General features: G+C 42.8%; 1 protein-coding gene across 1 annotated transcript in view; it reads left to right on the top strand.

The window, feature by feature from the left end:
- The window catches only part of LOC133933402 (protein unc-13 homolog B-like), a 31524-nt gene that overhangs the window by 12470 nt on the left and 6419 nt on the right, over positions 1 to 12635 (top strand). Inside the window, exons 2-3 of the mRNA XM_062380498.1 lie at positions 417 to 446; positions 7432 to 7531. Of these exons, the coding sequence (XP_062236482.1) occupies positions 417 to 446; positions 7432 to 7531 (130 nt within the window). The remainder of the gene's footprint in view (positions 1 to 416; positions 447 to 7431; positions 7532 to 12635) is intronic.

Genomic DNA, 12635 nt, shown 5'->3' with positions numbered 1-12635 from the left:
GAAGTCAGTTTCTATTTCATATATATCTTTTCAGTTTTTCCATATCTCTGCCATTTGTTAATCTGGTTCTATATCGGTGTGCACAGTAAGTTGTAGGTACGAAAGTTAAAAGTCTAATGAATTTCTCATTAACAATTCAAATCTTCTGTCTTCTTCCCTTTGCCTTGTTCACTTTTTCAGTTTGGTTCAGTGAGTAAACAGGAAACATGAAAGAAAGAACACTCACAAAAAACTTGGTTGGATCCAGTTCATCACACTTAAAAAGAAATTACATCAAAATTTCATAAATAAGAAACTGTAGGCCGACAGCGAATATATATATATATATATATATATATATATAATGAATACACTGTGAGTACGTATGTGTGTCTCTGTTTCTTACATTGTCTGTGTTTTCTCTTTTTGTCTTTCAGTGAAGAAAGCCAAACTACATGGGCCTCCAGGTGAGAGCTTAAATCATAAATCATAAATCATATCACTCTTATTTGACCATGTGGAGCTGAAGTCACAGTAATAATGAGGAATTGCACCTTTGTGAACGATGACTGTGTTGAGATTGATTTTTTTCATCTGTCTCCATCTCAGTTCTCTGACTTTCAGTGAGACGGATATTATTGATAGATCTGTTTTGATTTTCCATTGAACGTAAGGTTTTTTTCTCTAAAGAATCAGATCTGTGTCCTAAATTATTTTTAAAGACCAGGGCCATGACGTCGGTCTTAGATTTGTGTATAACGGATACGGACAAAACTGATGAAACGGAGCAGTACCACTGGGAATCCTGAGGGGGCAGTGTAGCGATAGTTCAAGCTAGACGACCATATCAGTGGCGATCACGTCATTTCAAACAGACAAATCTGTATTTGTACATGAAGACAGAATGAAATGAGCCTTTAGTTGAGTTTTTAAAACTTCATCAACACTTAAAAGCTGAGGTTCCACATAACGTGACTTTGATCTGAGGGGAAAAGACACCATCAGTCTCTAGGTCTTGCTCCACGTCAAGAAAGTTTGGATTTGCAGATGATGAAAATTGACTCAGCGGTGAAGGTAGAAGTGTTTAATCATTTGAGTTAAACTGTAAAGCCTCTGAGGCTGGAAGCACAGATCTGAACTGTTCATGTCCTGCGTCCAACAACATCTGTTGGTTTCTCTCACACTGATCTTTGACATCTGTCCAGATGTTGATTTTCATATCACAAAGCATTCACTACCATATTATTCTAACCGTTACCATTACAAGTAAAAGCCAAATCTCTAAAATTAAAGATTTCTCAAACCCGCGTTGCATGAATTGTTCAGCCAGTGAAGAGTGGGACTCCGCCTCAGCCTCCACCTTCCTTTCTCCCCGTCTCTCTGGCTTTGTGCCTCGTTGCCGGCTGCGGCTGTTTGTCTCTCCGTCCTCTCTCCAGGCGATGACGAGGGGTGAACAACAGCGACAAGTGGGAGAATGAGAAATCAAGCCAGAGGAGGACAGAGGCAAATCAATAGATCATCACAGACAAAAGGGCCACCTGCTAGCCTGAAATGACTACGTGTCATCCCCGGCATAAAGGGGAGATGGAGACAAATCCCTCACTGTCTTCAGGAGACAGAGACAGACGCCAGATACAGGAGATGATTTGTCATTGGCCGCCTCCGGCCTCCGATCGCAGAGCTGATTTCCAGAGCGGAAGCTTGTTTTGATTGGTCCTCACAGGGTTCATAAAACGGGACATGACGGATGGTGCTGCTGCCGAACATCCACAGCTAAGACGCTTCCTTTCACTCGTTGTTTGGAATTACAGCTGCTTTCTGAAAGTTATAAACTAACTCTAATTTTATTAAAGATACAAACTCCAGCAAACCTTTCATGGATCTCTCTCCGTCCTTCAGCTGAACAAATAGACTTTTATATTATCAAACCAAAGATTACAACATATTTTACAAGATCCAACATCTTGTGGTTTGTGAATGTTCACATCTTATTCATGGTTTCAGAAATCACAAATACTTCTGTGTGAAAGTGTCGTCAAAGTGTGGAAAACTAAAAATATGATGATAAACAAAGCAGCGATGATTCGTACACGAAACAAAGCAACAGTCTGTCGCTGCTAATGTTGTATTTGAATGTTTTCATGTAGTTTATGTGTCGAAGATAAATCAAATATATCTTTCACATTCTAAATGTTTGCATTCTACTTTTAAATATATATAATATACACTTATACAGTAAATCGAGTTAGCAGAGGTAGACTTTGCCTGAATCCAATAACCTAGTAGACTGCTGGATTCCATTCATGTCGTCTTGTTGAAACATTTCCTGACACAAAGAAAGGAATATAAAGTTTGCGTCTGTAAATTTCTAATTTAAAACTTGACCTAAAACCTCCTAATTTCTTCCTGGGGGCTGGAACACCCAGCCACGCAGGCGGTGGCGAGTATACCCAGGATGGCGTTCTGTCACGGGACATGATTATTAGTCTGAGGTCAGAAACAACTAGTAGACTTTGTCCCACTTTGGGAAACATGATCTGATTTGTCTTAATATGAAGAAGCAATAGATTCCTTGCCTCAGGGACTCGGCTGCTGTGTCTCCTCAAACCTCAGCGGTGGACGTCCCCTGAGAGACGAGTCCCGTGAATGTGTCACTTTATTAGTTTGAAGGATTTAAGGCACATTCTCCTGTTTTCAGCTGTGATGTCTTCAGAGAAGATGATGTGAACGTGTTGGTCTGATCTGATCCAACTGTTCCTGCAGGTCATGTGTGATTTAGCTTCATGTGAGAGTTGATCGTTCCACAAAGAGCTAGAGGCTCATTTGAAAACAGTTCATCCTGTTACTCTGGTTTCAAGGATCCAATCAGTGATATTAGCCGTTTGAATGAATTCCTTCTCTTTGGCTTGTGGGTCACGACACCACTGACTGAACTCTCTGGACTAGAAGTTTGAGAGGAGGAGAACACGAAGGACAAGGCAGCAGAAATCAGCTGCTGCTCTGGAAGATTCGATATTCATTTTTGTTCATTGTCGTTCCTGTTTCTCTTTTCAGTGCAGAAAGTGAGAAATAATTGGGCTTTACTTGTTATAATAAATCATTAACCTTGAACAACAGGTCTTCAGGTGTGTGTGGGCAGGGGATTGTGGGAGCTCGCAGCTCATCAGCAGCTCTGGTTATCTCTCTGTGACGGCTCCCTGCAGCCTAATGAATGCACAGGAATCCCTGTGCGTCGGTGTAATGAGGCTCAGCCTCAACTGTTGTTCTGTCAGAGACCCGACTGTGACGATTCCTCCTCAACACATCGGACTGGAAACAGACTTTCACTGTACGACTGTTTAAAACCTGAATTGTTGTGGGGACTCAGATTTTCTTTCTATTCAGCTGTTTACAGTTATTATTATTATAGGTGAGACTCAGCATCGTTGTGGTGCAACAAACTCATTTAATAAACTGTATTCATTTTCATTTTAGCTCTGTTTGGGTCTCCTCCAGCCTGTGAGACAGACGTCACTTGTCTCTTAGTCAGAGTCTGTGTCAGAGCGTGATTGGCTGGAAACGGAGATCGAACCAAAGTCTGTAAATAAAGATGGACGACGCATCCCCACAAACAAATATATGATCCCACTTTATTTAGCCACTCCCCCTTCAGCTCCCTTCATTCCCCCCGAAGGTCTCCTCCTCTGGTCCTCCTCTCCTTCCTCCTCACCCTCCTCTTCCACCTCCCCCGACACCCATAATAGAGTATTCATTACTGAAGACAGCTCAGTAAATGTCATCTTGGCCGGCCGTGCTGCAGACGTCCGTGTGTAGCTGAATATAACTTATTTATTTACACAAGTCATTGCCTCTTAATTATAAATGATGTGGACTGCCCCCCCAAGAGGGTCCTGCTGCATGCTGGGATGTGTCCTATCCACTGTGTGTGTGTGTGTGTGTGTGTATGTGTGTGTGTTTATGGAGACCTGTCATTCAAACACCTCTGATGACAACCTCGTTGATGTCAAAGAAAGCAGAAGCTAAATTTAGACTTTTTGTGTGTTATTTGTGTTGTGCTTTGTGCAGTTTCTTGTGTGTTTCCCTCGGCGCTGTGGCTCAGGCAGTAAATGGAGCTGTCTGCACCCTGTCAGTCCCTCGTCCCCCTCATCACAGACCTGGCAACCCCCTTAAGTGAATGATGGATTATTCCAGATTAACCCTTTCACCTCCCCGTCTTGCCTGGGCCATTAGAGCGGAGACATTTACACTTGACATTTCCTGAGTCTCACAACAGGATCGAAACGAGGAGCTGTGTAAAGATAAGATTCATATGCATGTGTCTCCATTTGCAGAAAATAAGAAGTTTGAGTCCAGCTCCAGACACCAGGAGCTTCCAGTCCACTGCAGGTCTTCAGACTGCTGGAGGAAGCCGGCGTGTTTCTAACATGTATTTACTTAGATCTGATGAATCCAACCGGATCCTTCTTGTTGTATCAGTCAGTTCTGTGGAGCTGCTAGATGAATGTGAATGTGAGAAGCAGGTCAAGTGTTCACTCGACCCTCCCTGGATAAATAAGGCTTAAGACAGAAACACAGGGAGTCGTCTGTGCTCTGTTGGTTCGGGAGTGTTTCTTTTTGCCCTGTGAGGTTTTATTAGCTCAGCGTCTCTCTGCTTGCTTTACTGAAGCAGCACAGTGTCATCAACAAACAGCTCCGGGGGGATTTCACAAGGAAATTGGAAACGCAAAAAGAAACAGATCTGTATGCAACAGTGTGATTACTAAAACATCTAACGTGGGTGCTGAGGATTCCATACACTCGTGTTACATCTGCATTAACCTTTATTCCTACGGGGGAAACTGATTGAGTGCACGAAGGCTGTGATGGGAATCTCCTACAGGGCAAAGTGACTGAAATGCACAAACAGGAACAAGGATTTGTTTTCCAGATGGTAGTTTGCAGGTTTTCATTGAGAAGCCATTTGACCGTTGGAGACACAGTCTGATCCTGGATTTTTATAGATTTTCTATAATCAATTCATCATTAAAATGTGTGAAAACAACAGGAGCTATATGTTGAATAGTTTGTGGTTTCTTGGACATTGAGAGAACCATTAACAACTCTTCCTACACGCCTCTCACGGCTGTTTTTGTGAATCCATCCAGTAGTTTTTGCGTAATCCTGCTAAATAACTGAGTAAACAAAGATAAAACCTTGTTGGCGGAGGAATCTGTGGTCGACACCTCAGAGATCAAACATCGACTCCCGGACCCCTGACGCACGACGAGGACAGAACTAGAACTAGAGAGTATTTGGTTTTATCAAGGGGTGTTTTGAAATGTTTATCTAACTAATGCTTTAATATCAAACAGGTCTTCTATTCATCTGTTCATCCTTTTGTCAAAGCCTCCGTCGCTGCACCTTATTAAAAAGCTTTTACTCTAATTGTCTTGCTCTAAATACCTTCTATGCAATTTTAAAAACCCGCTGCAGCCATGCATCTAACGTCAGCAGCACCAGGGGCTGAAGTGAGCGGCTGTGGTTAGGGACTCGGTTAGAGAATCTTAATCTTTACACAACTTTAACATTCACAAATTAAACCAAATACATTAAATATCTGTTAAATAAACCCCCTGACTGTGATTTATAGTAGAAACGATGAGATTCATTAGTACGAGAAGCTTTAAAACATCATGAAGACTCAGAGTTTAATGAATTCAGGTATTTCACCGACGTGGAAACACACCAAGAGCATCTGGAGGCGAACCCTGTGTGTAATGTATTCATGAACATATTCATGGCCTCACCTCATCTTCACCTCAACTCCACCGACGCTGCCCTCAGCTCCACCGACTCTCTTCACCAGAAAGTGGCTGTGAGATTGAGAACACCGAGATGAACAAGGACACGCAAACACACACACACACACACACATACACACACACACACACACAGCCGCATCCCTGACGCTCGCTCAGGCTCGTGCACGTTTCTGCTCGTGTGAAGTCGGGGCCTCTTGAGGCAGGTAATCAAACAGGGATTAGGCGGCTGGTGGTTTATGCTGATGTGTGTCAGTGAAGCAGAAGAACAGGATTCTTCATCGGCTTCACTTTCTGGACCGGGAGTTCACGTCCATTTGTATTTGCAGTTTATGATCTGGGAGGAATGATGGTCGAAAAATAAAAGATTGGGATATGGGCTTCAAGTCATGGATGTGCAACCAGGCTGAGAATTAAAGATAAAAGAACATGCACAGTAGTTACAGTATATAGGTAAAAAATAAGCAGATGTATTATTAGTATTGAAGTGCATTATAAAGTCCACATATCTTTGCACCAGTTGATCTCTGTAGAATAAGCAAATGTAGATTTAACCTGACAGGATGTGAATATATTACTGTTGGATCTGTGCTGAGTGGACGTGTTCATGTAGTTCTCTGTGCAGCTGTCAGCGTGTGATGGGAAAACGTAATGAGACTCTGAAGTGGTCTTTTCTTGGTACAAAGTGTTCCCTGTTTAGCGCCGCCACACTTAATAGCAGCCCTTTCCTTGAAAATTAGCATTATTCAAAGATACAGACCTTCTCCTCTCGCCCTGTGACCAAGAGTGGGTCGAGATCTCAGCGGCTTAACATCTTAAATGTAGTTTTACAACGTGAGGGAAATCCTCTGAGCTCACCTCATTTTACAAGATGCAGTTATATGGATTTTCTTCTGGGGTCATTGTTAAAACAGTCATTACAGATGTTTAATGTAAAACATTCTGATACAGATGTGTCAACAAATATTTCTATAGATGTTTTTATCCAACTCGGATTACAAAGGAATGTAACTGAGGCTTTGAATGTTACAGTTTAACCATAAACAAATATACAGAACTTGAATTAAGAAAATAAACATGAATTTACATACTTTCAACATTAAAATCAATATCTGCCAAATATTGAAGTCAGTTGTAATCGCTCAACGTTGTGAAGATGAATTAAGGATATAACATGAATATATAGAGTAGTTTATACTGGACGTAATTATTACTGGACTCTATTCGATGGCTCTAAAACTGACTTGCATTTGGTTAAAGACAGTTCTGCACAAATAAAACTGCAAGCTGGTTTATAGTGTTGGGTGATTTCAAGGTAAAAGCATGATGAATTGTTCTGGTTAGATTGAGGATATGATCAGTATTTTGTGGTCACATCTGGAGTATAGAGAGTAAAGAGCTCGGCTTCATCTCATTTATAATAGTGTGAGAAGATATTCTGCATCAAATCTTCTGTCTTACTGGAAATATCTTTGTTTCCATGAATGTCATTTTGTAGATTAGCATTTTCACCTGTAGTTCAAACAATAACTGAGACGAGGCCGTGGAGCAGCTCGGGACCTTTTTTCACTAAGTGAAAAGATTTTTCCCAAATGATAAAAGAGAAATTAAAATGCATCCTCTTCTTACCCTCCATTGTTTGTTTCCTTCACAGAGAAGTTCAACGCCTACGTGACGTTGAAGGTGCAGAATGTGAAGAGCACGACCATCACAGTCCGCGGGGACCAGCCCTGCTGGGAGCAGGACTTCATGTTGTGAGTAACACTTTGTGTCCTGAGTAGAAACGTGTGTAACTGTGAAGATAAGAAACTCAAGTTCCATGGGACCAGCTTAAAGTACAACACTGCTGATAATACATACGTGGAAATACACAAAAACAGTTTTATTTAATTACTCATAATATTTACATATACACACACACAGACACACTAAACTCTTTATTTTACAGAATATACAATGCTAATGGCAAAGTATAGTTTATAGATAGTTTTTTACGATAAACTTTATGGTTAAACTGTAAAATATAAAACGCTAAATTACATTTCATGTCCTTAGGGTTTGATGACAACATCTTGGGAATACTTTTTATACATAACCCATATTGGCCGATTCTTAGCTGTATAGGAATTTGTTTCCTCTCTTTGTATCGTGAATGTCAACGTCTCTTGTAAATCCATATCGATGCAGCTCTTCTCAAACCCTGTATTTTGTTTTCAATCACATGTGTTGTTATAGTTGTAGTTGACTTGAGCAGTTGATTCAGTAGATTTGAATCTGAAGAGTTTTGTGTGTCTGTGTGTATATGTGTGTGTTGCTGCTCTCTGGCCCAGCGGTGTCACTGCTCCTGGCAGCGACAGCCCGTCCGTGCACCGGCCTCTCGACGTGTATTAAGACAAATGCAGAGAGAAATTGGAGCTTCACAGTGTGCGTCAGGCCTCAGATGAGAAGCTGCCAGGGGTCCGCGGCTGCCTGACTCGGCTTTAATGGGACTCAGTGAAATTGAAAGGGAGCCTTGGGACTCCAGTCTGGCTCGGGGTACTAAATGGAAATCTGTGGCTGGAGCAGGTCGGATGGATGGAAAGTGACATTACATGCCGAGCCCAGATAGGTGGACAAGTCGGTGATAAATCTAATGAATTGTCCAGACTCCACAGAGGAGAAGGAGTCCAGATGCAGCTGATTAACAAATCCCACTTCACTCTTTATTGTCCCTGCTCCTGGTTTCCACACACATCAGCAGGAGGAGGAGGAGGTTTGGAGAAAGATATTTTTAGGGGGGATGTTGGGCACAAGGTCTAAAAGTAAAAAGTGTTCACAAAATGAGACTTTGCTCTTTTCCACACTTTTTGTGTAACTGTAAACGGACGCGATTCGAGACATTTAAGATAAACATACTTTTCTTTCAATGGTACCTGTGTTTTTTAAATCTTGTAAAACACAAGCCTGAGGCGTCTCTCCTCTTCTTCCTGTTTGTCACAGACACAAACGTTATTTCTTCTGTTCGACAGACACACAACTTCCCTCCAGACTCGACCTCAATCCTCCAGGGATTGACTGTGGATCCACATGGTTACATAACTCTCCTCCAAGACTGGGTTGCTCCACCTCTCCACCTCTCCACCTCTCCACCTCTCCTCCCATCCTCCTCTTCTCCTCTTCCTCTCTCTCCTCTCCATCTCCTCTCCTCCTCCACTTTATATCTTCATCTCTTCATCTCTTCATCTCTTCATCTCTTCCTCTCTTCTCCTCTCCCTCTTCCTCTGCCTCTCCCTCTTCCTTTCCCTCTCCCTCTCCCTCTCCCTCTCCTCCTCTCCTCATCTCCTCCTCTTCCTCTCTCTCCTTTTCATCTCCTCTCCTCCTCCACTTTATCTCTTCATCTCTTCCTCTCTTCCTCTCTTCCTCTCTTCCTCTCTTCTCCTCTCCCTCTTCCTCTTCCTCTTCCTCTTCCTCTTCCTCTCCCTCTCGCGCTCCCTCTCTTCTTCTCCTCTTCCTCAGCCTTCTCAAGTAAACAACCACCCTATGTGACCACAATGCCTGAAAAAAGAAAGATGTGAACCCAAGGCCCCCGTCTGCTAATTACCCCCCCCCCCCCCGGCTTCGTTAGCAGCACTCGGACTCACGGGGGGGGCAGCGGTTGCACAGTTGGAGGTTTCAGGTTAGAAATTGCAGCTGATTTGGATTCTCCTGCCTGAAAGGTCTCAACCACAGGAGCTGACAGAAGAATTCAGAGGCCAGAAACATGTGTAGTTAATTAATAATGGTAAATGCATGGAGCCACATTTAATCACATGGATCTGGTGAAAACTAAAAAACATTTATTCAGGTTTAAAGCCAATAACTCACAGGATGGTGAGGAGCTGTGTAAACTCAGAGGCCAATTCTCTGGATTTATCAAGATATCGGCTCAACTCGACCTCATCTGGTCCTTAATTCTTTCTTCTCAAGTTGTTGTTCATCTTCAGAAGCTTCTTAAAAGTGTCTTTAGCTTTTTTTATCAGAGGCTCAAGCAGCTCCTCACATCTGTAATGGTTACAGCTGTGAACGTTACTGTTACTTCATCTGCAGCTCAGTGGCCTGTGCTGCTTTCAGGCTCTTGAGTCAGAGTCAGTTTTCTAAGCTTCTTTACATGGGATTACATGTTGTTTGCTGTGTGTGTGTCCAGTGTGTGTGTGTGTGTGTGTGTGTGTGTGTGTGCGAAGCCCCTGCTAATGCCTGCGTGTGGTCAGGTAAGCGGTGCCGTGGCGTGCTGTCATGTTGGCCTGGACGATCTCTGTGGAGTGAAGGGTGAAATGTGAAATGTAGCTTTTATCTCAGTGTGAGTCGGAGTCTGGATTGTTCCTACACATCCTGTCAAAGTCCGACTCTCCTGCCCTGACGTCCAGAGAACGCAGCAGCTGACGTTCTCTCCACCTCCGTCTCTCCACCTCTTTCCCACTGACTGTTAACCTTTCTGAAACCCTGAGTGTTCCGGCTGCCAGCGAGCCGTTAAAGCTGGTGGCGATAACACACACGGCTTTAAAGAGTCTCCTCTCTACATGAAGCCTGCGATTGAAAGAGAGGCTGAAGCCTAATGGAGCTTTGTCTGATTGTGTGGATTCATATAGAAAAACATGAGTCACAGCTTCCTACTGGTTCTAATGAGAGAAGGAAGTGGAGACGCCTTCTCCATCTTTGTATTTTTCAAACTAAAACGTGGTGATGTGGATGTGGCCTGAGTCCAATGTCTCAGAACTGTTTCCCTTTCTTACACAAACCAAATATTTGGCTTTAAAAACCTGCCCTCAAATTAAACTCAAAGTGAATTGTCCTCATTAAGTTAATGAAGATGACGCACTGCTGTGTGGATCACTGCTGCTTCTCAGTGGACGCACACCAACAAAAGATTTTTGAATGAATGTGTCCAAGGTGAATACGTCTCCTCCTTATAATGAAAATGCTTTTAGTTAAAGAAGAAATGTTTTAAATAATTTACAGGAACCAGAAAAATAACCTTTTTCCACATTTTCTGTGACAATAAAGAGTCTCAAAGTAAAACGTACTTTTCAACCCTTGTTGTCAAACGGATGATTTAAAGGCACAAATCACCACTGGAGACATTCAGGGTTGTTGGTTTGAGACTTTTTTTTCCTGCTGCCTCTATTGGACAGTAGCTGTTGCGAATGGGTGTGAATTATTACCCCGTCAGCATTGGGTACATTTCAAAACATCTGCAGGAACATCTGCATCCATTGTTTTCTATATAAACCCACAAAGGGTCTTCCTCCTTGTTCCTTCGACCCTTTGGCTCATTATCATCTTCACCACCACAACACGTAACAACCGACAGAGTTCTGCACATGTTCAGGTGTCTGTGATAAAAAGAGACAAATCTGTTCCACAGTGTTTCTCACGTTTGGAGAAACGTTCGGCCGTGAAGACGATTTCTCTGACAACAAAAAGAAAAACATCCATCTTCTGTGGAAGCGGCTGTAAAACGCTCGTCCAATCATTTCATTCGACCTGGATGAAATGATTGGCTGTCCTGTGTGTTCTCATCCGTCATGTGCAACACAACAATGCCAACATCTGTCGTGTGCGTTCATCTCAGGAGGCGTGGCATCGCCAACTTAACCTTTAACCTGGTTTTATGTGTGTCATCTGTCGCTGGAAGCCTCATCTTACTGCACAGGGTTTTCACCAGTAACATCTAATCCAGGGTTTTCACCACAAAGTTATTTTTAAACCCTGAATCTCTTCTTATTCAGGCCTGATTGTCACATCATTGTCAGCGTGCAGCATCTCTCTGCTCATCATCTGCCGCTGCTTATTGTTACTGTCATCAGTGTGTGTGTGTGAGAGTGTGTGTGTGTGTGTGTGTGTGTGTGTGTGATAACGGGATAAGCAGTTGACCGTTGATCCCTCTACACTCACTGTCTTATTCTCTCTCTCTCTCTCCTTTCTCTCTCTCTCTCTCTCTCTCTCTCTCTCTCTCTATCTCTCACTCTCTCTCTCACTCACCGACCTCACTTGCCACTGGAGGTTTTAATCTTTGACCTGATCGTGTCGCAGGTCATCAGCTTTCTCTCTCTGCCTTGTCTCACCTCTCTGCTCGTAATCCAGTTCAGGGACCTCCTGTATATGTAGGTTAACACAGTGTAACTTTCAGGAGGCAAATAGTTAACATATCATATCACTGAAGTCATCTATTTTCCTGAATTTATTTTATTTTAAGGGAGTTTAAGAAAAAATATGAAAATAATCATTTTCAGAATAATGATTTCATGTTTGTTTCTTTTACTAAAGCAAAAACAATGTCGATATTTTGGGTTCGATGCTGATATTAGGTTAGGATTCATGTTTGTGAAAGACTCATATCTATCAACCAACCGATTGGTCCGGCTCTGCTTGTCATCTTTCTGCCTGACAGCTTCTCCGCTGATCGAGGTCACAGTCGGCTTGTTTCTTCCGATTCTCTGTCAATAAAGTTGTGTTTAAGTTTAAAAAATGGTGAACTTCTTCCTTCACTGCACATGAGCCTCTGTTAGTCTTTATCAAGTCCCTGTAACAGGAATGATTCACTGCAGCCGCTCCCCTCGCTCTTATTCACACATCTGGATTTAAAGAGACCCGTTGGATGCTTGTGAGTCACATTAGTTTATCATTAAGAATCAAATAGACCATAAAGCACCGGATGTGTCGTGGCATGGACACTGTGTGATTGACAGCTGTCCAGTGGGGGCAGGTTGCAGGTGATGGTGTCAGTGAAGTGTCTGGAGCTCCCAGTCAGGCTCCGCCCCCTGCTCCTCCAAATATGGTTACTTCCGGCCAGTGTGTGTCGTCTTGGTGTCGGCCTCCACTTGAACAACACTGATGCATCAG

Source organism: Platichthys flesus, chromosome 3 (genome assembly GCF_949316205.1).
Source record: "Platichthys flesus chromosome 3, fPlaFle2.1, whole genome shotgun sequence".
In the NCBI taxonomy this organism is placed as follows: Eukaryota; Metazoa; Chordata; class Actinopteri; order Pleuronectiformes; family Pleuronectidae; genus Platichthys; species Platichthys flesus.
The sequence above is the reverse complement of the archived record's forward strand: the minus strand, read 5'-3'. Positions and strand labels throughout refer to the sequence as shown.